The sequence below is a fragment of the Argopecten irradians genome, chromosome 12 (genome assembly GCF_041381155.1).
Source record: "Argopecten irradians isolate NY chromosome 12, Ai_NY, whole genome shotgun sequence".
In the NCBI taxonomy this organism is placed as follows: Eukaryota; Metazoa; Mollusca; class Bivalvia; order Pectinida; family Pectinidae; genus Argopecten; species Argopecten irradians.
Genome location: NC_091145.1, coordinates 20,889,099 through 20,915,916, shown reverse-complemented (window position 1 = coordinate 20,915,916; position 26,818 = coordinate 20,889,099). Strand labels below are relative to the sequence as shown.

Sequence of the window (26,818 nt, the reverse complement as noted above, 5' to 3'; positions counted from 1 at the left end):
TATGAAGTCCCATGTGGTCTATTTTCTTATGTCCGCCGTCGCTTGCGCATAATCACAATTTGCATTTTCAACTTCTCGTCTGAAGCTAAATTCTGCGTATACCTATTGTTTAAAGCAAATCAAAATTGTGTATTACATATTTATAGTCACACTACCAGAGGCTGTAGGAGAAGAGAAAAAGGATAACATTGACTTAATTTGCAAAAATCCTCTTTTCAACTCACAGATGATACTTTTTTTATCAATTGAAGGGTTAAAACTCAAAAATTTCATTTTCGTTTCCCTGGGGTCTTGCATTTTCCACTCGGGGGTGGTCCAATTTACTAGGTGTAAATCAGTTTATATATGGAGCACATTATTGAGCTTTATCATTTAATGTATATGGGGAAAAATAAACCGTCTATACCCATTAGCATTTTAACATTATATACCTTTGTTTTGTTTAGCTGGCCCTTAGTAGTCAGAAGTGCAGTCAAAATGGATGAAACCGTCTAATTTACAAAAAAAATATCTCGACATATGTGGTGGAATCAAATGTATTCATAGATCAAATTGATAAAAAACGCTTACTCAAAGAAATAGTTTCCTTTTCTTCTTTATCATAATTATTTTGTTTTTCTTATGAAACTTTGTGCTCACAGTCATGCTCACTGGCACCAAGTCATTCCAGAGTTTCAACCAACCATCCTTGTGACTTTCTTAGGTCGCCAATTATGTTATTGAGAAATTTCTTAATAAGTACTTGAGTAATCAAAACGTTCATTTTTTTACAATAAAATAATGGAACCTTTCTTAAATGTATGTGTTAAATATATGTATTTTTGCATTCAAACAATCTGTTTTCTGTTAATTAATGTCTACTCAACTTTAGACTGAGATTCCGTACTCATATATATTGATTTGAATGGCGTTTGCATAAACCTGTTCCGTTTTGTATAAAACGAAATGCAACGTTAATACCATTGTCAAAACGTTATACCTCCAATTCCATATTCATACATAGATGCGTTTCATTTGTTTTGAAAATATGTTTTTTTTAAATATTTATCGTATATATATTATAACTAAAATCTGTTTCCTACACTTGACAGAGATTATTTAAAGTGAATAGTCGGGCAAAGAAAACCAGTCTAAATGCGTTCATTGGCCTTCCAAAAGTTCTCACATATTGATATGACGGTCAAGTTCTGCTTAGTTTCCCAGTTCTGACCATTAAAGTAAAGAAGTGAGCCGGGAGGACGTTTTAGAATTTCCATACTTTAAATTAATTTCTTCGTACACAGACAGATTTTGACGAGAGATTTTATTTTTCCATTTCATAAGAAATTATACTGGATACATTCACACCATTTTTACTGACTTTAGCCATCCTTGCCCGACTGTTCACTTTAACTAGTGTTAGAATATAAGTGTAATAAATGTGTTAAACCGTCATGAATTCACAAAGTAGTTGTCTTTAGTGGGACTTCCACGTGAGGTATACTGCATGGCAGATGATTGAGGAGTTATCTTTCTTCTCTCATACCAACGTTTTGTTTAATATAGACCGTCTGTACAATTCATTCAACGCTTGAAGTCTAACGAGTTTGTTATTTTTCGAGAATTTTAGTCAATATGAAAATGACTAAGGATGGGATATTCATACGAGGACTTCGTAGCTCATACCTATTTTTTAAATTTTATTAATAAGAATTGTTACCCTTTGGATGTAAATGTATTGTCAGAAATCGACCCGTGTTTAGTTGAATGCATCCTCGATAGTCCAGGGGTTGCTTACACTGTCGAGATATGCACCCACGGACTTTTTTACAATAAAACTAGAGGTAGTTCAGGAGAACAAACTGACCAACTATACTTCCTTTGAGGTTTTATAGAAAGGGTGACGCTACATCGTCAACCACAATGTACCGTAGAACAAAACACTTATCACATAAAGAGCTTTCAATTTTGCTATGACATGTTCCAAGAGCATACTCCATACTCCAGGGGTTCCGATCACTTACAGTCTCTACACCCCTAGACTATCTCATAGTAAAACGGAGGACAAAATGTGAACAAATCACAGGCCAGTAAAAATTTCCTTTAAAGACCACAGAGAGAGCGACGCCACAGTCAAAAGACTAAATTACCTAGTCTGTTCTGTTGCCTGCAGTTTTGCCATGAGTTAGTCCACGGATGTAGAGATCGTAAGTGATCGGAACCCCTGAAGCATCGAGGATGTTATAAGGGTGGATAACACGACAATGGAAGTAATTCCTGAAGTTTCGAAGTTGAGTCAAATGTTACCAGTGTAAGAAAGACCGAGAAACTAGTTGGCGGTTTTTTTTTTTTTTTTTTTTTTTTTTTTTTTTTTGATAGGGATGGCTAGTTGGCGATGGTTAGTTGGCGGGGTAAGGGAGGGAAAGTGACTCATTGGCGGAATGACTAGAGGCCTAGGGATTGGCTGAATAACGGGATGAAGGAGAGGGATAGCTAATTAATGGGGTTGGGGGTTAAACGGAGGCTTGTTGGTGTGTGGTTGGAGCGACTAGTTGGCGGATTTGAGGAGATGGGCGGTAGTTAGCGGATTTTGGACCAAGAGAAAACTAGTTGGCGTGATCGGGAGAAGGGGATGTGAGTTTGCGCGGATATGTAAGAGAGATGGGCTAGATGGCGATATGTACGAGAAATGGAGCTTGTTGGCGATGTGTAAGAGAGATGGAGCTAGTTGGCCATGTGTAAGAGAGATAGAGTTAGTTGGCGATGTGTAAGAGAGATTGAGCTAGTTGGCGATGTGTAAGAGAGATGGAGCTAGTAGGCCATGTGTAAGAGAGATGGAGCTAGTTGGCCATGTGTAAGAGAGATGGGTTATTTGGTGGACTTGGAGTTGGCGGGGCGGCTAGCTAGTGGGGATGACTGAGAGAGAATGGCTTGATGAGTAGTACTTACCAACTGGTCCAATCGCTATTCAAATTGATTGTCGGGAAGTGATGGTCACATATATTCTACCATAGGCATCCAATCTTTAACCTTAGGTCAATGGGTTGTTTTTTTCGAAAAATAAATACAGATTCCTCCATCTCCACACCAGACACATCCGTAAATATGTTGCTATGTTTGGTGTGTAATAGGACGACAATAAATATAACAGAAAAACAAAGGAACTTTTGTTAAGTAAATGAGGAACTTCATACTTTATACGCCATTTGTATTACAAAGGGAAATTGGATCATCTCACTGTGTATTAGTCTAAGGCGATGTGGAAAGGTGAAAGTGTAGAGTATACGAACTGAATACTTTTATGAACTTTACTCTTTTTATTGTAATGCATATATCATCAATTTATGAACAGAGAAGCAGCATTCTCTCAACACATTGTGCCGAGTACATATAGCTCTGGATAGACCTTTACGTTATTAAAGTTGTAGATTACATTCACGACATTTAAAGCTTGTAATATAAAGAGTCAAATTCGGCTATAAATAATGCCACCAATAAGACGGTTCCCATACCACAACTAAGTCTCTACCCAAGACTTACGCATGTGTGACTGTAAACTAGCGTTAATTTTAGAAGGTCTGTGATTGTGATGGGAAGAGTGTGTTATTTATGGTTAAATGAGAGAGTCAAAGAATTCGCTTTCCGACCGAATTTGTCTATGACATGCTAGCTCATCAGGAAATAGTACGGGGGCATGAACACAATTTAACGATAATTATTAGTGTTTTATCGGCACAGTGGTGTTCTTTTCTTGTCACGACATCAACGTAACAGTTGTCACGACATCACAGGAACAGAGTCACGGAATTCTGGGATACCAGGGGGTATGTCTACATAGAGATCCTATAGGAAGTCTTCAGCATAGTATAAAGGCAGCGCTTCTGTAGTGAGATCATAAAAATATGTCTGTTTAGGGTTACATTGGCCAAAAAATAGGTTCGGTAGGTCGCGATTTTTTTTCTAATATTTTTAGTGTCTTTCACTCTAAATTATTGACAGCACCGGAGTCTGAGATCAAAATCCCGACATTAAATATTTTTCGTAGAAAAGTAGAAAAAAAAACCTTAGGGTTCGCGGGTCGGCCGGGTAACCCTAAACAGACTTTTTTTTCACGACACTCTAGTAAGGTCAAGGTCAGCATTAAGTTAACGTCAGTATACTGTACCCTTAGCCGCCACTTTATGGTACCAAGGTCACGACATACCAACAAGGTCAACCTCAGTTCGGTACCAAGTTCATGATAATGGGGTAACAAACATCATGCAAGTATGCCAGCAAGGTCACATGAGCTCCGTTTCAAGGTCATTGCTACAGAGTAACAAGGTCAACCTCATCTGAGAACCAATGTCATGATATTGTATTAACAACTGTTATGCAAGCCAGCAAGGTCACATCTACTAGGTGTCAAGGTCATTACTACAGAGCAAGGTCATCACATTGGAGAATCAGTGGCATGACATCACTTTATACTGGTTCGAGGTTACTATTTGTTAAATGAAAAGGGACATAACTTCATATGATTTCGGGTAGTCAACTTGTATACTATAGAAAATCCCATATTTGACGTTTGTTTATTGAGCCATCTTGGCGAACGACTCAGCATGTTAGTCCAAAAAGCATGTATGGCGGAGTCGGAATTCTTCTCAAGATGGCCCCTCTGTGTAGCATGCGTAAGGCGCAGCTGCGTCAACTTTCCTTATCTTGAAATTCTTTATTGAAAATACTTACTTGGTAAATTACATAACTTATGATTATTTCTTATATTCTGCAATGATCTTATGGGAAGTAGAATTTTAAGGTAAAGAACTCCTTAAAGTCATTGAAGTTGACTGGGGCATGTAATCAATTATCATCCCTCTCTCAGGGTGATGAGGCGATCAAGTTCAATGTCAGATATATTATATTTGCATCTACGTAAGTTAAGGGTTAATTCATCATAATCACGATCCTAAATTTAAATATTAAATCAACAGAATACTAAATACCGAAAACTAATAATAAAGAAGCAAATACAGATCACCATATACTTTAATACAATAAAGATTTATATTGAGAGTACTTCAAGATTATCATAGAACTCAGTTCTTCGTGTCAAGAAGGATTGACTATTACGTCACTTGTTTGTAAGGATAAATGCGACTATTATTTTTAATACACACAAATTAATGACGTAATAACAAATGCCTGTCCCAAAGACTAGTTTTCCTTTTGGCATGGAAAGACCTTTCGACAGAGATCCAGGTCGCTTCACACCGGAACTGGTCTTATCTTCATTTCCGTTTTCTTGAGTACGAAAAGCTCCCAATTTTTGAAAGAGCCCCAGATAATACCGTTTTCCGCTTTGATGCCGTATTTGCCGTTGATGTTGGATTTTAGGCAGTCACTGTACCAGTAACCTCCGGAGTGCGTCTGCGCACAGTTTACCGACTGAGCACCATCATTATCGGCGTCCGCCGTGGAAAAGGCGTGACCATCGTGGTCAAACTTCAGTGAATCTCCTAGAATAGCAGGGAGAGAAAGAGCATTTACGTAATTAATCGATTCCGTCTTTGCATATTAAAGAGTTACCTCTCTTGCGGGTTGATACAGTATTCATTGCGATGTCTGAAAGATTCTTCATTTATATTGGAAAAAAAACAAAAACAGGAATATGGCATTTTCTTATTTAGCCATATTTTATAGTGTTATTGAATATGTGTCATTAAAACGAATAAGACTATAACTCATTTTCAAAATCGGTTGACTTGTCCCTGTTACCAATTTGCATGTCCCTGTGACAAAAATTGTAACATATCATCATATCTCTGTATAAAAATAATGATTTTTGTCACCTTATTCTCGGGGACCCGTTACAAATATTAGAACTTATTCTCCGGTCCCTGTGCCGAATGCTGTACTTTCTAATTTATTGTCGTGCCCCTGTGTTACTGACCTGCGTCCCCAGAGTACCCGTCCACAGACAGTTGGTATTTAGACTCGGCGTCCCCAACGGAGAATGAGCGATAGTTTGCCACCTTCTTGTTCCCCTGAAAATCTTCCAGAACAACTCGCAATTCGTACAACCCACTCACGGTCAGGGCGTGGATGTTTTTATTACCTAGAAATATTGAAGACGCCATATTGTTTTTAAAACCAAACAAAATAACAAAAATTTGAAAAGAATAAAAAAGAGATTGAAAAAGAAATTCGAAAAACATCTAAAGATTATGAAGTTAGGATAATCCTTTTTCATAACATTCGTAAAGCTGGAATTCATATTTGAAAGGTTTGTGTTAAAGGAAAGTTTATATCAAAAGTTCATCACATTAAGTTTACTCCAAAAGCATTATTTTATTACACTTCCATTAGAAAAGCTTTTCATATGAAAGCTGCCGAGTAGTGCCGAATGTCACTCACCGAGCCAATGTTCTGACGTCACATTACCAAACCCACGTTCATAGTCTTTCCAGCTACGGAAAAAGTTTTCGCTGCCATCCTGCCTTTTTTGTATGACCTTTATAGGAGAAATATGAACGCCGTTTTATAATAATTTGATGATTCACCACTGAAAACTTATCTGGACATCGATATATCATTACGTCCCATTCATGGACTGTACAAAGTTCCCAAAAATAAAATAATGGCGTTAGTAAAGTGGTGTAATTACATTAGTCTGACCGACAAAGCACATCTTATTCTCTCTGAGTTAGACGTATCTACGCAAGTAGGTCTTAATATAAACAAAATAACAGACAGATGTTCCCCTAATGTTATTTAAAAGTATATAGAAAGATCTATTTTCGGATATGGTAAGTTTACGTAAAATTGTAGTGACGTTGCCCAATAGAAGATTACAGTCTGATATTACTATGGCTATTAACAAATAGTTACTGATGCGAAGCAACAGTCGTCAATGGAAATATCATTCAATGCCTACAGGACACGCCCACACATCTGAGAACGAGATGGAAAGTATGGTACATTACTATTGATAGTCGAAAGATAATGGAAATATACCTCCTTCTATATGGTTAGGGATATGTTCTAAGCAAGTTATAAAAAATATCGCCTTTTCATAATCGAGGCAAAATGATGGTTATCTTTCTTGCATTACAAAGGACAAAGAGTTGTATGTTATCGTCTTTTTGTTCGAGGAAAATGTCTAAACAGTAAAACAAATATCGGCTGTCATAGTCTTCCTCCACACACATCAATACTTCTAAAACACTAACATTTGAACTGTCCATTCTTACACATTCCTAATTTATATACATGAAGCACATCACATCTCATCTAGAACTACTGACATAAAATTAACCACGCCAGCACAGACAGCCGTGTTTTACGCTTCCGGGTAGCACAGAGAAGTCTAACCACTGACCTCAGATGCACATCCCACCCAAGTTAGCCTGAGTTAAAACCAGGGTATAGGATTAGGATTTCTTCCTTACCATTAACCAGACAAAATCCCCGCAATACAAGTTCACTACAATCGGAACACCTCGAACGAGGCATTCCAAATGATACCGAATGATACTTACCAGCCAGCCGCCATTTTCGTCATCCATATCGCACATGACCGGAAGTGCTTCGCCTAGCAGGGTTCTTGGGTAAATTAGGTATTTCCCTGAGGTATTTCTCCCAGAATCCAGTATATCTTTACAGTTACGCGGATCAACTGATATAGAAAATTGTAAATGTGAAATAAATTTTATGGACAAAATTTAGTAAACTATAGGTTATGTAACGGTTACCGGAATGGTAACACTACGCATGTAAACTTTATTCAAGAAAAAACCAGTTCAAAAGACGCAGAGTTTGTCAATATACATCTGTACAGCACGGATATGTCCATGAATAACAATAGAACCAGATGCTCCGGAAATGTAAGCTTTTTCTGTTTCATTGACTGTACTCTTTAAAGAAACAAGAGGCCCATGGACCTGAACGGTTATCTGACTATTGGCACAATACAACAAGTCGTTTAAAGAGTTTAGCCTAATTGATCTCTGTGACCTTGAATGAAGGTCAAGTTCATTCATTTGAACAAACTTGGTAGCCCTTCATCCCAGCATGTCATAGGCCCAATATCAGGTCTTTAGGCTTCCTAGTTATTCACAAGAAGTCGTTTAAAGATTTTAGCCTATACGACCTCTGTAACCTTGAATAAAGATCTCGGCCATTCATTTGAAAAAACTTGGTAGCCTTTCATCCCAGCATGCCGCAAGGCCTAATTAGAGTAACCCGGGGCTTTCAGCACTTGAGAAGTCACTTAGATATTTTAGCCTTTTTGACACCTGTGTCCTTGAATGAAGGTCTCTATGCCTCTTATTAGTTCACAAGAAGTTGTTTAAAGATTTGAGTCTATACGACCCCTGTGACCTTGAATGAAGATCAAGGTCATTCATTTGAAGAAACTTGGTAGCCCTTCATCTCAGCATGCTACAGGCCAAATATTAGTACCCTAGGCCTTTCGGGTATTTAGAAGAAGTCGTTTGAATAAAAAGTTTACGGACGGCGCACGATGCACGACGACGAAAGAAGCATGGCCCTTAGGGTCAGATAACCTAACAATTCAGTTTAATAGTGCATTAGGATTTGGATATATATCGGGGAAACAGTTCTAATGAAATTTGGAGTAGTTGTCAGCCCTGTTATATGCCAGCAATGGCCACAGCAAAAGGTCACAGTGGGTGAAACATTATGGTCGACATCATGTAGGTCGAACCCTGGCCCGCGTCAGTGGATTAAAGCAACCTTTGTATTGAAATCGCGCTCTTAATAGTTAATAACGGAGAATTTGGTGGTATTTTTTCACAAGTAATATTGATTAATACTTCCATGTCATACTTTGCTTCATCGTTATGTAACAGAATTAGCCTCACCAAATTGGCCTTTTAAAGTGAAAAATGGAATCCTGGTACATGTAGAAGCAGGCACCGCACGCCCTTGGAGTTTATGGTGGTTTCTCATTCAGATTCAATCTCTCCCAGGGTTCCGATTAAGATTCCTACATTCATGAAATGTGGGTACCGCTTTGAACCATGGGGCATATTGATTCAGCGTGAGTGTTAGGAAAGATAACTCTGGTTGGGATTGCGTAACATCGTGTAAGAAATCCATAGTTGGATCGCTCTATAAAGATCGGCCGAGGAAGCTATCGTCATGTGTAAAAACCCCTTTTAAATCCATTTTATCGAGATTTGTTAAACCTACCTTTAGGTCCTGTACCACAGTGTGCTCCGCTGTTGATGGCAGCGTGCATCGCTGTCATCTGCTGTTGAAGGCTCTGCACCATTGAAGTGAGAGCGGAAAGGTCATTGCTTTGCTGTCCAGAGGCTCCCGTATAAAACAGTAGGGTCAGTACCAATACGCTAGCGGACACAGCCATCTTGGTCAAGGTTTGAACTCTGTGGACTGTGTGCTCAAATATGTATATATAAGTAACGGTCACAGGATGGAAGACGGGTACGCTAAATTATCTCCCTATCTTATTAGGCTCCTCAGTTGAGAGAAGAACATTACGATGATAAATACAGACTGTTTCATACATATCAAGTTATTTTCAGTTACCCATTTTATTCCATAAAAGCTTGCCTGAAATTATGTTCTCTTGATGCTATTCCGTCTTTATGTTCTCTTGAAGCTATTCCGTCTTTAAATATTATGGAGTTATCTGTCCCTGTGGGTAGCTATTGCTTATGACTTCATATGTTTGTGAACGTTACGTCATGCTTTTAAGACTTGCAATTCGCTCATAAATCATGACGTCACAATGGATACCTATTCACATGGGAGCTAACTCTGTAATATGCAAAGATTGAATACTCCTTGAAAGTTGGTTTTTTTATCAAATTATAAATCATTACGATATCATTGATGGATAGTGCCACCACGGCAAGAATGGAATGTGGCGTCCCAAAACGGTGTCCTCACTTAAGTTTGACGACGACCTGCTCCAGGTTTTGTATATCTTTTTCATGATTTTTACGCTTTACGTATTATAAGTTGAGATGGTGTGATCGCTGACCTCTGCTGACCAGTGTCCACTTTGACGGTAAATATCTCCCTCTCCTAGATACGTTGGCTGGACACTCTGGCCGCGCTCGTCTTACGTATAGCTCCTTTGTTTAACATTGTGGGTAAATTTTATCGAGACTGGTTTATATAATAGAAGAAACAAAACAAACAAAACCGAAAAAGAAATTTTAAAACAAAACTTAGTTTACCATAGCCATACCGTACATTGCGATGAAAATTCTGGAACATAACTAACAATAATGCGACAAAAATATACCACTTCATTAACCGGTACTAATATTAGATAAGTAAGCACCTCTCATAACAGTTCTACTTTTACCAACGAATGTAAATGTACGTGTTTATGTATTTGTTAGCCCGAGATACTTTGGCCCTGACACCAGACTTAGACATTATGACAGATAGATGTCTGATGTAGGACCAGACATCTATCTGCCATAATGTCCAAGTCTGGTGTCAGGGCCAGAGTGTCTCGGGCTATGTTTTTATGAGCTGTCATTTGTAGAAGTGCACGCATACTCGAGCGGTGATACTAAAAGAAAACAAAAAAGTGACCGATAACACTCAGGTTTATAGAATTCCTCGGATTAGAGGTCCTTATCAAACCTACAAATATCTCAAACATTTCGCTTGCAGAAATAATGCCTTCTCATTCAAAACAAACGCAGATGTCGCTAATGAGAGCAGGTAATCTCAATTGGTGTACGTTAATCTTTTTTTTTCTTGATGAGGAACATTTACGTCACACTAACAAGAATTGTATAAATCCAGCAGTCTGTAAGTCGGAGATTATCTTAATCTAAATCGGTAAAAATCATACTTTACATGATTAATAGGACGTAAATTAAACAAACAAACAAACAAACAAACTATATACGTATATTACACTATGTAGAGATGATTTTTACAGATTTTTGATAAAGACCTCTAAAACGTCTAAAAATGGTTATAGGGTACTCTGGTTGGTCCATAAATAGATAAACTTTAACCTAATTCTCTTCCGCAAATAGATAAACTTTAACCTAATTCTCTTCCGCACTCTCGTACATCTACATCATTTTCATATTAGAGCTGAATCAGATATAACACTTATACACAAAATCTATGAGAAATAATATTTTCACCCGCATCGCAAATTATAGTGCCAGTGTATTGGAAATTCATTATATATTAAATTAAAGAACATGCATGTATCTACAGTGTAGATACACTGAGTTTTGTTGTAAATGTATATCGTCAATACTTTTTCCTCTTGAAAAAAGTTTATAATCAAGGTTTTGACTTAACTCTCATACATCATATGTCATCATTGTAACAACCAAACTATCATGGACCTGTTTAATCCACTGTCGCCGCTATCGATGGCGATAATTACCGGGGTTAGTAGTAGTAATCACTAGTATCACAAGGTATACAGGTATAATAATAATACAGGTATAATAGAGAGAAATCAGAGTTACCGGGAGTGTCTTCTCAGAGAAATAATATAAAACGAAAACTGCCCCCAACTCCACATTGTAAGTGAAGATATAAATCCAAGTTAATTTATGAATGTTTTAAACTTACATCAAGGTGTTCTGTTAAATAGTTCAACGTTTAAATTTAGACAGCTATGCAAAGATATATATATTAAAAACATGAATATATAGAAAGATCGATTTCAGTTGCTATATATAATGAAGTTCAATTCTGGTGGGATGTTACTTTCTTCTTTCAAACACAGTTGCATAATGTACCAATGTGTAATCAAAGCTCCCCTAAACCCTGATTGGCCTTCCCGTATATTTTCCAAGATACAGATGTGGAGAGTTACAGTATAATAATACTGCACTTACATCTTCCTTACTAACTTTATCTTTCCTAATGCCTCCCTTGGCACCGCCCCATTTTTGGCCTTGAGTTGACCGTTCGCCCCTGTGAGGAAGGCTCCGAGTTCTATCCCCTGGCCGAGGCATACAGGGAAGTGGGACAATTGGTTCGCCCGTTGTCGGTATAATGTGACCGGGTAGGATTTGTTGCTTGGTGTCTTCGGTGGCATGCTTCAGTGATATAGCACTATTAAAGGGGCAACAGTTCCACTATACAAGAAGACACAACATGAATATACCAAAGTCTCCCAAAACACGCACTTCGCACAACATACACGCAATACACCGCATTCATGGGAGGCCGTCCTTACATGGCCATTGCTGTTAATACTAAATAGGACGTTAATTAATCAATCAAACAAACAAACAAACAATTTCCTTCGTTGGTTATGGCTAGGTGACTTCTCACAGGATACACTTACAAACGATTGTTTCCTTGGGTGTTCTGTTGTTGTGGAATGAGAGATACTCGGCGTCGAGCTCGAAATATGATGATGAATAGTTAAGTGAGCAGGGCAACGAGTCAGATAATGGGTGTCTGATGGTGATAGTTAAAAGGGACACAGAAGGAAGGGTAAATGAGTAGAAAATACAGTTGTACGATTTTTAATATATACCTGATTTTGAAAATATCAGTGTGGCAAGTTGCTTTGGAGTGAATTCGGATGGAATAACATTGCATCCGCATTATTTCAACTCTGACTACGTCTCCGATATGGGTAAACTACCACCCGGTGATTAAGACACCACAAAAAATGACGTCAAATTATGACGTCACAATCACCGAACGGTTGGGCTAATCGACGATAAATCGTACCTTGCCCACGTTGTTTGTAACCATTTGACCTTGTAGTAGGTTGGTTTTGTCATGAGACGAATACTCATATAAAGGAACTCTTAATTTAATGAGAGAGGAAGTCAATTGTTAGTTAGAAATAGGCAATTGACTCTTTATTTATATCTGTCAATTATAAAATATTTACTACGTTGTGTCTGCGCATGCTCTCGAGAACGGTGCGTTCGACTCGGCGGTACAGAGCTCTGCGCTGCATATGGTATGTGCATTCCACACCACACCAGATCACCAGGAAACCAATGGTTAGTGTAGCACAGAAGAACGCTGAGGCTACACATACACTGAATACGATCCCGGACTGGTCAATGGCATGGTGAGTTGACCAAGGATTTGTTGATATTTGGCGATACTCCCGATCAGCCTCTACAGTCATTATGGCGCACATGCATGTAACCAAGGAAAGAAAGACAATGGATGCCGCGATGGCTGCACGTCTGCGCCTGGAGAACGGTCTGAGTCTGTTGAGATGGAAGTACAGCTGGTGTATGGTATCCTGTAACGGGTAAATAGATAATTAATTACTGATCTAGTGATCTAACAACGGAAACCAACGAAGGAAAATATCGACATTCTTCGGAATAAAACGTAAATTATTTTCTTGAATTTGAGTGCATTTCAAACGAATATTGTAAATAACAAGAAACCATTGTTTAGCTAGACCACCATCATATATTTATTACGTCAGGCCTGTTCATTCTTTGTAAAACTCTACGCTCTACTCGACGATACACGGCCCGGCGCTGTAAGAAGGCACTCAACTCCACACCAATCCAGATCAACACCACACCAATGGTCAATGTGCCACTAAATGAGGCCGACGCAACACATATACTGAGGAAGAGTCCTGATTGGTCAATATCGTGATGGGTCGACCAGGGATCCCTAGACACCTGGCGATAATCCCGGTCAGCCTTGACGGTCATTATGGCACTCATGCACGTGACCATTGACAGAAAGACGATGGATGCTGCTATGGCTGCCCGTCTGCGCCTGGTGAACGGCTGGAGTCTGCTGATATGGTAGTACAGTTGGTGAACGGACTCCTGTGTCGGGTAGACAGAAGGGAATTAGTTCCTTCTGTGAAATAATATCAGGACGAATATTCTTCCTACTTTTTGGGTGTTTATAGCGATTCGATTTTTTTCCAAAGAATGTCGAGATTTTCCAAATTATTTCTTGCTGCCTTCACAACTACAATCCGATGTCTATCAGTTATGAACCATTGTTGGATTTAATATGGTGTTATGGTGAAATTAAATAATGACTGAAGGGGTAGCCCGAGGTCATATTTTTATATTCTACCAGGATCATAATTCGCCATATTTACCGCAACAAAGGTCCTTTATTTCTATAATTATATACAATATATGTGTTTTGTCTAAATTATGACATAGTTTACATGAACTCGACGGGTTGGCGGTTAAAATATCAACTCGATAGTTCTAAAAATAGCATACCTAACATTTTGATATTATAAGCACTATGTATATTGGTATATACACAGTGATATTGTAAGTAACGCGCATCCTATTTTATTAAGTTAGTTACCGTAATATCTTCAGCAGGCATCACATTCCCCAAACGTCGTTCAACGATTCGTTCCAGCGACCCAGGAGGACTGATACCCGAAAATCTTCCTCGACATATTTCACATCGAACGCTCCGCTGGTGTCGAACCCATTCCCGCAGACACGACTGGTGGATATTGGCTATAGCACCCTTACAGGCACACCGGGTCGTCTGTATAGGCTCCTCTAGTAAACAATACACAAATAGTCAGAACTTGTGGGTATATTCTATTAACTACATAATGGTTATCCGATTGTAAGTATTCCGTTTCCGTTTTGGGTGTCACACGTGTTCGTCAACAGTCTGGTTCAGTAAGATAGCACTACATATATGTACACATTTCGTCTTCCACGATATCACAAAGTTATCAGTCGGTAATTATTACGGGGTAATATTTGCGCGATTTTGTTGAACATTGATGTTGTCATGAAAATCTCATTAATACTTCATATACATGTAACAGTAAATTATGTTCATATAGTTGGGGTAGGTAATTGTATTTTTCAAAACCAGAAGCAGACGCCTGTGTCTAACGTAAGATATACATGTACATGTAGATCTACTTCCACAGTACCTATCTCGATAAGTTTTATTCATAATCGCAAAATGTTTGACCCTTGCATACAAATGCTAATGGCAGGAGACTGTAGTTCTCGACAAGAAGGCCTACCAGTTCTCGCCATCACATGTGTAACAGGAGAGGAGAAAATGTAGCGCCTGGCCGGGATTCGAACCCGGGACCCTCAGAATACTAGCCGAGTGCTCTACCGACTGAGCTACCTAGTCACCGATGATCGACCCAGTCCAATCCCGCTACACATGTGTATTTGTTTGATCGCACACGGATTGGGTGAAAATCATGCAGATACATATGCGATGTATAGAGAATTGGTACTCGGCGAGAACTGGTCGCCTACCAGTAGTCGTAAAGAATGAGCTACAGCACTGAAAGTAGGGAATATAATTCGAAAAATATCCATAATATAATATAACTTGATCAAACTGCACAACGAACATTACCTGTATCTTTGTTGGACCCCTGGCAAATTCGGCAAACAGTTTCGTCAGACGAAGATGAGGACGATGAAAGGCCGGTTTCCGACGCTTGTGCTGCTTCGCCGTCCTTTCCCAGTTGAACAATCTGTTCTGTCTAGTTAAACAATAGACAATAAGAGTAAATAAAGTCACGAAGACAATACATACACATTATATATGTATATCAGTCTTGAAGACATTGCGGTTTGCTTTTTTTAAAAAAAAAAAAAAGGTATGACTATGAACTTATTACATCTTATATTAGACAATAGTCCAACGATAACCATTGGGAATTCAATTTAAAACAGAGATATCCAAAATGTGACTGGTCGGTCAGTAAACTACAAAACATGTTCCAATACCTCACATTTCATCTCCACACTTTTCATCGAAGCAAGCTTTTTAGAACAAGCTGCTTCATCACTCTTGCTCAAACCGGACGCAACTGAACCGGTTTCTTGTGGATCGTCCGGGTGTTCACGTGTCTTTTCTGAACCCACCGTTTGAGTCTGCAAATCTGACAGAGAAATCTCCACAGGGGAGATTTCCATTGCTTTGTTCTCACAAAGTCTCTAAAACATGTTTGAATCGGTCTCTCACGCCATCCAAACAATAAACGGAAATGACGTCATAATCGCGACGTCGCTATACCAATACATAATTAGCGGGAATAAGAAGTCATGTGAGTGTTCAATTTTTTACAGTTCTGAGAAGAGGAACTGAATAGATGTCATTGTATAGTTTAATTACCATTGGTTTATCTGGCGATCGCAGTTATGGCTCGATTCCTTTGCGAGGTCACTGTGTCTCATAGTGTTTGTTTTCCTTGTTTTCTTTCTAGGGTTCAACCTCAATACTCCAGGGGGTCCGATCGCTTACCATCTCTACAGATCATAAGTAGTGATCGGAACCCCTGGAGTATTTAGGATTCCCACGGTCAAACCGCCCAATGTAAACTAATATTATGAATGAAAGTTGTGTAATGTGTTTCGCATTTGTTGTAAATGATATGCTATAAACAAACTAAAATACACTATTGCGTACAATTTGTGTGAAATTCTGGAGTCGAGAAAGAGACAGTTTTAATCACCTTTGAAAATGGTTTATGTTTGAAAGATGGGTATGGCGTTTTAAAAGTTGTTAAATTATGCAATGATGATATTCTTGTTATTTGTATTGTACATGTATAGTATGTTATTTATGTTGTGTAATTTGTTACTCATTTTCTGTATTGAGATTTATAATGTATCCTTGATATTGATGTTGGATATTTTACTGTTCTTATCGTATATTTGCCATTTATATTATGTCTTTGTTATTCATATTCTGCGCCATTCTATTACATTTCTTTTATTTGTATGAAACCATCGTCATTAAATCATTTTATTGTCGTTATTTTACAGTACTATCTATTCTAAAACTAAATTTTGTGTAATCGATCATATTACTTGATTACCGTGTACCATATGAAAATGGACGAGTAATCTAATGACAATAGTAAAAGTTTGCAGGTGATGGCAAGCTATAAAAATTGAAAATCATTTTAAAATATCATATAAAGTGTGTCGTTTAAAGCGTGGAAACGTCGAGTGTACGTCAATATCATTATACCTAAACGCGCGACATGAAATCATACAATTATAAAATTGATATCAGTATAAAGTTATGAATATTAACTCGACACGTATGTCCTTCAAATATTAATTTAAGCATTGATGTCACTATTTTTTAACTTCAGCGGAGAACGAAAGAAATTTTGTTTGCAAGTTGTGTGATTCCGCGTATGTTGTTTAAATTTCGGCTGATTTTTGGTCTACATTCCGTGTAACCCCCTCCCCAATTCCTACTCATGACTGCGAATAAAGAAAGAACAAAGTAAAAAAATTTATGACTATTTTGAACGTTATCAGTGTTCAGGGATGATCAAGTTTCCATTCAATGAAATGTTAAAAACAGGACATGATGAAAAACAATATACATGTAGGTAAGGACAATTAATATCTGGCAGACAAATAATCAGAAAAGGCGACAGACCGATAGACAAACAGACAAATATAGAACAAACAATAACTAGCAGACAAACAATCAGAGACAGACAGATAGACAAACAGACAAATATAGGACAAACAATAACTGGCAGACAAACAATCAGAAACAGCAACAGACCGATAGACTAACAGACAAATATAGAACAAACAATAACTGGCAGACAAACAATCACAGACAGCGACAGACAGAGAGACAAACAGACAAAGATAGGACAAACAATAACTGGCAGACAAAAGACAGCGACAGACAGATAGACTAACAGACAAATATAGAACAAACAATAACTGGCAGACAAACAATCACAGACAGCGACAGACAGAGAGACAAACAGACAAAGATAGGACAAACAATAACTGGCAGACAAAAGACAGCGACAGACAGATAGACAAACAGACAAATACAGGACAAACAATAACTGGCAAACAAAAGACAGTGACAGACAGATAGACAAACAGACAAATACAGGACAAACAATAACTGGCAAACAAAAGACAGTGACAGACAGATAGACCAAACAATAAATGGCAGACAAAAGACAGCGACAGACAGATAGACAAACAGACAAATATAGGGAAAACAATAACTGGCAGACAAAAGACAGCGACAGACAGATAGACAAACAGACAAATATAGGACAAACAATAACTGGCAGACAAAAGACAGCGACAGACAGATAGACAAACAGACAAATATAGGACAAACAATAACTGACAGACAAAAGACAGCGACAGACAGATAGACAAACAGACAAATATAGGACAAACAATAACTGGCAGACAAAAGACAGCGACAGACAGATAGACAAACAGACAAATATAGGACAAACAATAACTGGCAGACAAAAGACAGCGACAGACAGATAGACAAACAGACAAATATAGGACAAACAATAACTGACAGACAAAAGACAGCGACAGACAGATAGACAAACAGACAAATATAGGACAAACAATAACTGGCAGACAAAAGACAGCGACAGACAGATAGACAAACAGACAAATATAGGCCAAACAATAACTGGCAGACAAAAGACAGCGACAGACAGCTAAACATCGTTTAGCAATTGGTATAGACTTTGGAAATAGTGAATACATGTGTCACAAATAAACATTACTTTAACGAGGCTCCTTGTATTACCATAACATATTTTCAATCTTAGAAACACTATTGTTCAATTAAGCAAACGGGAAAACTGCAGACCTGGCGCCTCGCCATAATTATATTTTGTTTCTCACTTAATGAACGCCAAGGAATGGTAACAAGCTTTTAGCATAAGTACATGATACACAGCGACCGGAGATAACCTGTAGTGATTGGAACGCCTTTGTTTTACAATCTATCAGCAGATAAGTTTTGTTTCTGTAATTAAATCCAATTGGAACAACACACAAATATGAAAGCATATTTGTTCAACGGTCAAAGTTTTATATCTGAATTTGATCGATGCCTTTTAGCTCAAATGAACCTTTACGACGAAATAAACAGCGATCCGGATTAGACAAGATCCGGTTTTGACGAGTTTAACTGTAATGTCATTCCACATGTTTTATTGAAACGGAGATATAGCATCAAATGAATGAATATAAAAAAATATCCTTCTCACATCGTCCGGTTAAATTTAGAAAATGCATTGACAAACATCTATGAAAGAATTACATGAACGATTGGTTAAACAAAATTTTTGACTTTAATCCTTTTATCAATTTTAGCAAAAATGTGTTCTCTTTTTCGTGTTATAGAAACTAGAAAAGCTCCAGTGATTAAGATGCTTGACTTCCACTAGCCCTCCTCCTTATTTAGATCGTGCATTTCTGGCTTGCATCAGACAGTTGCCAAATATGTATCCTCGGCGGTATCTTTTCTCCGGGAACTTTGATTTATGACCACATATGGTAATGGAGCTAATTAATCTTAAAGATGGTATGATCAGATGGATTACAAACATTGAAAATTGATTAACGATTTTGGCTTGGAAGAGTATAATCTCGAAAATCAATCTACACAAATTACGCACAGCAAAACCTTAAAAAACCAGATAATTGTATTTAGTATATTGTGTAAATTATCAATATCATTGGTCCCAATCTCTTAGCTGAGACGCGATCGAATAATAAATAAAAAGTTTATGAATGGAACCGCAAATGGCGTCCTATCTTCTGTCTACAACACAGGACAAGATTAATGGTTAATCGTACCAGGCGGTTAGCCGGCGACACAATTTGATCGAGATAAAGAGACAATACCATCCCATAGGAATGGCCGTCCATCCAACAGGGATATAGAATAAAAATGGTCATTTTATCTAATTTCATTTCTGCGTTGTAATCTCTACGCATGCGTCGTTGCCTCGGCTTGGCCCATTAAGGTTGTAACGGTAATAAATTGTGCCCATCATTTGTGAATCATTTACCGAGATGGACACTGATTGATTGTAACAGTTTTGACATCTCAGTAGTGTCAACATACCACAGGATCGTCGTCTGCTCATAGCAGCAAATTCAATCACGGATGTCGATGTACTGATATTTCTGAATGAATGTAGTGATACCGGTATTATGAATGGAATGTAGTCGGGAGAATTTCTGAATGGAGATTTCTAAGAGACAGCAAGCAGGCAATTTATGAATGAGTCAAACCTTTTAGAGGCTTTTGGAACGCCAGCAGCAAAACTGCCGACATACATGTTTTCTTATCGATTGTAACTCGCACGCTCCTAGAATCCTCGTCTGTGATCTTGCAGAATTGCATTTGGACATGAGTGGAAGCAAAATTGAATCTGAAGCAGAAAAATTATCAAATCTGTTCCGAACATTTTTACAGTCGTATCTCTACAATTAAATTTGCATACCGATATCCGCTTGAGGCAATCTTTGGAACTGTTGGAAACAGAAGTCAATATGTTTCAAAAGAGGGATGTCAACTTGTATTGTAGAACGTTTTCTTTTCGTGTTTCCATGGATAATCAGAAAATACAACATCCTAATAATTACTGGAATGACGTGGGAGATAAATACAGACTATGTTAAACTCTACAATTTAGAGTCATGCAAATAGACAATAATTATTTCCTGTGCAACAGGCTTAAAAAGTTAGTTGTAATACGTCATCCCAGTAGCTTACTAGGCCGCTAGTATTACCGTGTTAGATATCTGTGTTTATCCTGCTGTAATCTGTCGATTGATAAACGCTCTTGAACACATTAATCTTTAAGTTTTGAAATGTCTTTCGTTCGTCAGTAATCAACGGGAAATCTGTCTGCACTATTTTACTTTGATATTGATCAAAGGGAGTGTAACTTTTTACAATGTATCAGGTTGATAGTGACATTTGGATATGCATTATTCTTAAGTCGGCAATATCGTAGATGTCTATGAAAAATATTGTGTTATGGAACCCTATACTTCACATAAATGTACATAAGTATCATATGTTTTGCCGCTACAAAATTAACTTTTTGTAATGCATATTGAATCTTTAAAAAAAATTCAAATCGTATTTTGTTTGAAAAAAACAACGATATTGCAATGTTTGCGACTAAAACTTTTGATCTTTTGGCGCATATGAACATGTTCTACCACACAAAAAAAAACCCATTTTTTTCAATTTAGTTCCATGCAGCATATCATTTACAACATTAAACTGTTTTTTGCTGTAAATGCAGATGCTTAGCGTTAATATCAACTATTTAAGCAAAAGAAGATAGATACAATGCCAAAACAAAACAGTAGGCAACAATGAAAAAAAATATAGATTTAAGAAACAACATCAATAATACGATTTGCATCGTAATAATAAAATTTTTGTTCGAATTAAAAATGAATAGAGCAAAGTAATAAATTATAAAACAAACGATAGACTATATTTTGTTATCAATTGCTAGGCTAAAATCCAAGTCGGTAGGACTAGGCGTTCCTAGTCGGGAAGCGCCATCACCTTATTCAACAACTCCCGTCATGTTATTCACATGTACGTCTAACCCTGATAGTAACACACAAAGACAAACTACCTAGAGATGATCGTATTGTAATAATGCTTATATTTTTTCCAGCTAGGTTGGATATCTTGGCAGTCTTCTTATAAACCCTGACATTCCTATTTTTATGGAAGGCTCCCACATTTATCAAGTCACCAGTACAACGTGATCGAGTTCTTCTGTGCTGCTTGATGTCTCGGGTAGTATCTACAGAGGAATCTGTCTAAAATGATGTTAAGGATGTACTCCTCTGAGAAGTCAAAATTTTCTTGTATTAAACTTTTTTTCTAATATAGATTTTTGGAAAAAGGGGTTCATGCCATAAAAGAAAACAGAAGAAAAAAACATATGTCCGTGTGCTTGTTTTCGAGCTATTGTCACTCAAAGATGCCTAGTTGACAAAATATTGGATTTTATGGGAATTTTGCCGTTTTGACCATATACACAAGAGATTAAAGTCATAATTTCTTAATGAGGTGTTTGATATGTATGGATGTTTGTAGAATTTATATTCCAGTAGTCTTCTTTAATAATATACCAGTTTTGATTAATAAGACTAATATTTGTTCTCAGAATAAGAACATATGCTACCCCTACCCCTTAATTTTGAGCTACAAAATGCACCATTTTCAGCCATTTTTGCCAAATTTAACCCTGCATAGAAAAAGTTCCGGTATTAAACTTTTGTTAATATTTTGCATATCAACAGGGAAAGGGTTGTTCTTTCTAAATCAGGCAGAAAAATGGGGGGTCCGTGTGCTTACTTTTTTGCTCCATTTGAATATTTGTTATTTTTCAGTATTTTAGAGTAAAAAATGAAAGTGCTCAAATTACAATTAAATGTCAAAATAAAGAGACAAAAGTGTATCATTTCACACATTAATGCTCGATACTTTGATAACCACGAACCCAGTAAAGATTTACAGCAAAAATTAGCTCGATACAGCTAAAAATACAGGCGCAGTGAGGATTTTAGCAAAAACAATTTCAGTAAAAAATAGTAAAACTGTGGCTCTACTCAAGGCGAAAAAAGACACATTTTCAAAATGGCCGCCAAATGGGCCATTTCTTAAATTCCCCGTATAAAAAAATCTACTAAAAATAGAAATGTGATTTTTTGACAAAATTTGCAATTGGCAACTTGCTACAGATATTGATATATTTTAATTGAAAATCTCATAACTTCTTTGATCTATGTCGAAACGAGACTTCAACGGGACTGAAACCTCAGAAGAATACAACCTTAAATGATGTTAAGGATTTTTTTCTGTGGTGAAGTTAAAAGTGGAGATCTCGTTTCAAAAAGTGGTGTGCTTATGTTTTTTGGTGTGTTTTTTGTGATTTTCTCTATTGGTAGCGAGTCGCTATAAGAAATTGGCAAAATATTCTTTTTGTGTAGATTTTTTATAAACGAATTATAAGAAATGATCAAGTTGATAACCATATTGAAAATGTGTGCCTCTTACACTTTGTAAAAGGTCGACAGTTCACTTTTTTACGTCTAAAATACATTGTTAGCGATATAAAGTTCATTTCTGCTGTTATATATACATACAACTATACATGTGGTGAAAAAAATGAAGAATTGAAATGTGAAATTGTAACCCATTTTTTATCTTTACATTATACCGTAGATAAAACAATTTTGTTTATTTTGTAATATTTTATACAAAACACTGAAAAACGACAAATATTGTAACGAGACAAATATCAAGTACACTGACAACCCCTCCCAATATGTATGGTTTTTAAACACAGCAGCGGAGTGAGATTGGTGAGTAATGAAAAACACTAACTGTTACCCTAAAAACCTTATTACACGTGCACTTATCTAATAGTAAAAATACATTTAATATTTAACTGACTTTCCATTTTGTATGTTAACTTATCTATATAAAAATAAACGTGGTCGGTTATCACAGCTAATAAAAAGACAATACTAAACCAGACATTATATATGGATTGCGTTCTCAATATTTTAACGCCTCCATTTACTGTTCTGACTTCTATTTTCCAGTGATTGCATTGGCTATATATAATAGTAATTATTTCTGTAACGTTGTTCACTTCAACCATGGAAATTGTTATAGTAGATACACAGTTATCTGTTGGATGACACTTAGTAACAGTTGCATCTACTATCATATATGCATTATTCTTTCATACCTACGGGTGTAATACTGGCTGGTCTAGGGTAATATACTAATGGTACTTGAGGCTGTATTGCATGGTTGCTACCCATGCAATAAAGCCTCGTGACGTCACGGCGTCAACAAAATTTCTATTTCCTCGGTAAAATTTTAACATTTTTTTTCACCAACTTGACTGGTTTTACTATAAAAGATGCAAACAACAGAATTTTTCATGTATAGAAAATTGACGTTCAGTCGTGGATTTCTTCGAATTTATTTCAAAATGGAGAGATTTTATAGATGTAAAATTGCAATAAAACGTCGAGGTATGAAAGAAAAATACTCTTTCATAAGTGGATATGAAGGATAGGTATATCTCATTTTTTTAACGGGGGGGGGGGGGGCTGAAATTTAGAGGTTATTATATAACAATTTTGATATCAGGTCAAGGGCTGATAAAGGGTGCGATATCAAAATTGTCGTATCATAACCTTTTTATCACACATTTTGAAAAAAAAGAGAAAGAAATTTTAACAATTTAAAAACATGTATCAAAACGCATTGATCAATGACCGATATTCAATTGGCCATAATGTTGAAACAGTGGAAAAACTTCATTACATGGATATGTTTTACAAATACATAATCCTCGGTTAAATGAACGAGTTGAAATATGTATTTTAAACAAAATAAACAAGATCTTAGTGAAGACTTAAAAATTTATAATGTTCAACAAATCCCGGCAAAGCGGGTTCATTTCAGAATGATAAGTTTTAAAATGGACAGAAATTATGAATTCGACGGGAAAATTAAACTATCAAACTGTCTGATTTATTCCTGCGTCTCTTCTTGTTGGCAAACGCATGTCGTTTATTCATTTATACCAAATACGTTCTTTTTGTGTTATAAATATGAATTGCAATGCTTTGTTTTCGGCAATGTGGACAAAACTCATTTCGACCTGATCTTAGTTAAGACAAAATCGCCAGTAAAATCATCATGAAACAGGCTATTTCTGATATCTGTCTCAATACGTTTATCCGAGAGCTATTTTGAAATTGAAAATTGTATCCGTTATCCAACTTATCGTCTGCAGGAAACTGAATCGAAGCGGCAACTCTAAAATCCGGAATGAAAACCCTGGATGACGTGATGTCAGCCCGGGCCGATAACTGATATTATGACGTCATAATGTGATATCAGCCCGGGCGATGATATGACAGCGCGGACAGCACCAGAATCGCATGGGCAAAACGTTCATTATCAAAGACAAAAGTGTGATAATAATCATTAATACGCTGTTAACAATTAATTCAAGATATTCTACCGTCGACTATCGGTGATATCCATTATTTGAACAATATTTGGTGTTTAATCGTGTATATATATGTCTAATTTACACAAAATAATATAAGATAATTTGCTTTCGATGCATGCGCAATCGGTACTTCATTCCAACTAGGACATAGTGCCACAGAATTTTTTCGAAATGCAATTAATTGCTTTTATTTTTTGTATCTTGAAGTAAAATAGGAAGCTCAAACTTTTCAGTGGTGGTAATGGTGTAAAGAAAGTAGCTTTCGTAACTGAAGAAAAATACTAATTCGTCTGCTCCAATTTTTGGCAGTGTAGTATCTTTAATATTCCACCTGTATTATACACCTTTCGAACGTATGAACTCATGATTGATAGTAATAGCCTTTGATAAGGAATTTGTATTTTCGCTAGTAAGTTGAAAATAACCCAGACGTGAAATACGCGGAAATTGAAAGGTGAAAATACATGTATTATCTTTAGTTGAAAGAAAAGCAGTGAAAAAGAGTTATTAGTAATTATATTAGTAGAAACAAAGATCATTTTGTTTTTCATGATTTTATTTCATGAATTTGTTTTTATTTTTTCTTAAATTTTTTTTATTTTATGAATTTAACAAAAAATAAGTTGCTTAACCTTTACCCCATATGAACCAAGAAATGACAAGTCGGTGGAAGGTTACCTGAATATGAAACAGAATATTTGTGTGTTAATCGGTGAGTGCTGCTTGTTAGGTGGCTATTAATATCTCCGGCAAATCTGCTTTATTTTCCATAACACCATCCTATCTTTCCTTTCGTTATGTCTACACCTATAAATAACTTTAAGCTTTATTGAATGTAGTCTACACCTGATGATGTCTGTCACTCACCATTTCATGTTTTCTGTTTGCAATAATTGCTCACGTAAACATCACATTTCTGTAATGGTGAAAGAATATATTTTCATAACAGGTTTGTTTTTGTATTGTTTTGCGATGTCTTGAGAAAATTAATTTGAAACTGTTGACCCTCTCGTGTGTCGCTTTATTCTAGATAACAAAATATAAGACGTATGTTAAATGTGAATTCAGACTCTTCATTAGCAGATTATATCTAAATATACAAAGTTAAACACAACCAATTCAGCGTGTCTTTGTATTTTTGTACGTATTTCTGGTTGAAGAAAAGTTTTCAGCTAATTCCCTTTTATCACATGATCCGCTTGACATCCAGTGATTTCGCCCGTGTCATATTTCTGCATCAGTCATTAGTGTAATATAAAACAGAATAGAAATATAATACAGACGTTAAGGAAAGTCCTAAAGATAATTTTCAGTTAAGAGATTCCTTAAATTTAAGGAATGTTCATGAAACTGGGCCCTGGAGCGATTTTCATTGTACCGTGTAGGAAATTCATTGTGACATCATGCCAAAATGTGACGTAAGGAAACAATTACGTGACGCAAAAGGATTCGCGTACGGCGGGAAAAATGACTTCATTCGCTGGATTTTTGAAGCTTGTTTGATGCTGATTTTTTTTCCAAATTGCAGGTTGTTGTGTGATAAAAAGTATCTTAATTTTGTCCATTTATGAAATTCGTCAAAATCGTTTTAAAACATTGTGTAGATACTTTTTGTGAAATAAAATTGGTTTTAAGTTGAATTTGACTTTTCGTGTATATGAAATGAACACTATTTAAGATCCCATATTTATCACATTGTGATCCCTGATCAATTCAATCTTTGAAGATATTTTGTTATTTGACAACGACTGCACGGTGACTGACTGCGCGGCACGCAATGGTTTTCGGAACGATACATTTCGAGTTGCGGAATTTATTGAAATTGTGTACCAAAGTTTCCCTTCATCGTTTAGTCACACTTTCCAAAAGGTGTATGTATTAATAGATTTCGCTGTCATTGCAAATCCTCAAAGGATAAAACAACTATTGGATAAATATTATAGATGTACCGTTTTGCAGCTTTATACACTTGTTTAAAAGAATTATATACAGCAAGTACAGGCACCTTTAATATTAAAA

The 26,818-nt window shown here is 36.6% G+C and overlaps 2 protein-coding genes across 3 annotated transcripts; both read right to left on the bottom strand.

The window, feature by feature from the left end:
* Positions 1-4,989: 4,989 nt before the first annotated feature.
* LOC138336413 (ficolin-3-like) lies at positions 4,990-9,381 on the bottom strand. Its single transcript, XM_069285899.1, has 5 exons — positions 9,175-9,381; positions 7,500-7,636; positions 6,376-6,472; positions 5,912-6,076; positions 4,990-5,477 (listed from the first exon to the last, which is right to left on the bottom strand). The coding sequence occupies exons 1-5, from the start codon at positions 9,347-9,349 to the stop codon at positions 5,227-5,229; spliced, it is 825 nt and encodes a 274-aa protein (XP_069142000.1). The 5' UTR covers positions 9,350-9,381; the 3' UTR covers positions 4,990-5,226.
* A 3,409-nt stretch (positions 9,382-12,790) lies between these two features.
* LOC138336809 (E3 ubiquitin-protein ligase MARCHF1-like) lies at positions 12,791-15,958 on the bottom strand. 2 transcript variants are annotated; one of them, XM_069286399.1, is made up of 4 exons: positions 15,690-15,957; positions 15,313-15,442; positions 14,272-14,477; positions 12,791-13,216 (listed from the first exon to the last, which is right to left on the bottom strand). In XM_069286399.1, exons 1-4 carry the CDS (start codon positions 15,876-15,878, stop codon positions 12,836-12,838), a joined length of 906 nt encoding a protein of 301 aa, XP_069142500.1. In that variant the 5' UTR covers positions 15,879-15,957; the 3' UTR covers positions 12,791-12,835. The 2 variants fall into 2 exon arrangements, with proteins under 2 accessions (XP_069142500.1, XP_069142501.1); XM_069286400.1 differs by lacking the exon at positions 12,791-13,216 and adding an exon at positions 13,374-13,766 and having other exon boundaries at positions 15,690-15,958.
* Between the last annotated feature and the right edge of the window lie 10,860 nt (positions 15,959-26,818).

Bases quoted from the DNA above. Each gene is read 5' to 3' on its own strand.
- LOC138336809 (XM_069286399.1), bottom strand. From the start codon at position 15,878: ATGGAAATCTCCCCTGTGGAGATTTCTCTGTCAGATTTGCAGACTCAA. The intron at 15,443-15,689 runs GTATTGGAACAT...TTGTTTAACTAG, and splicing joins GTGTGGAGATGAAATGTGAG to ACAGAACAGATTGTTCAACT. The intron at 13,217-14,271 runs GTAACTAACTTA...TACCCGTTACAG, and splicing joins TGCCTGCTGAAGATATTACG to GATACCATACACCAGCTGTA.
- LOC138336413 (XM_069285899.1), bottom strand. From the start codon at position 9,349: ATGGCTGTGTCCGCTAGCGTATTGGTACTGACCCTACTGTTTTATACG. The intron at 6,473-7,499 runs GTAAGTATCATT...TCTCCTATAAAG, and splicing joins ACGAAAATGGCGGCTGGCTG to GTCATACAAAAAAGGCAGGA. The intron at 5,478-5,911 runs GTCAGTAACACA...CTGCTATTCTAG, and splicing joins CGGGTACTCTGGGGACGCAG to GAGATTCACTGAAGTTTGAC.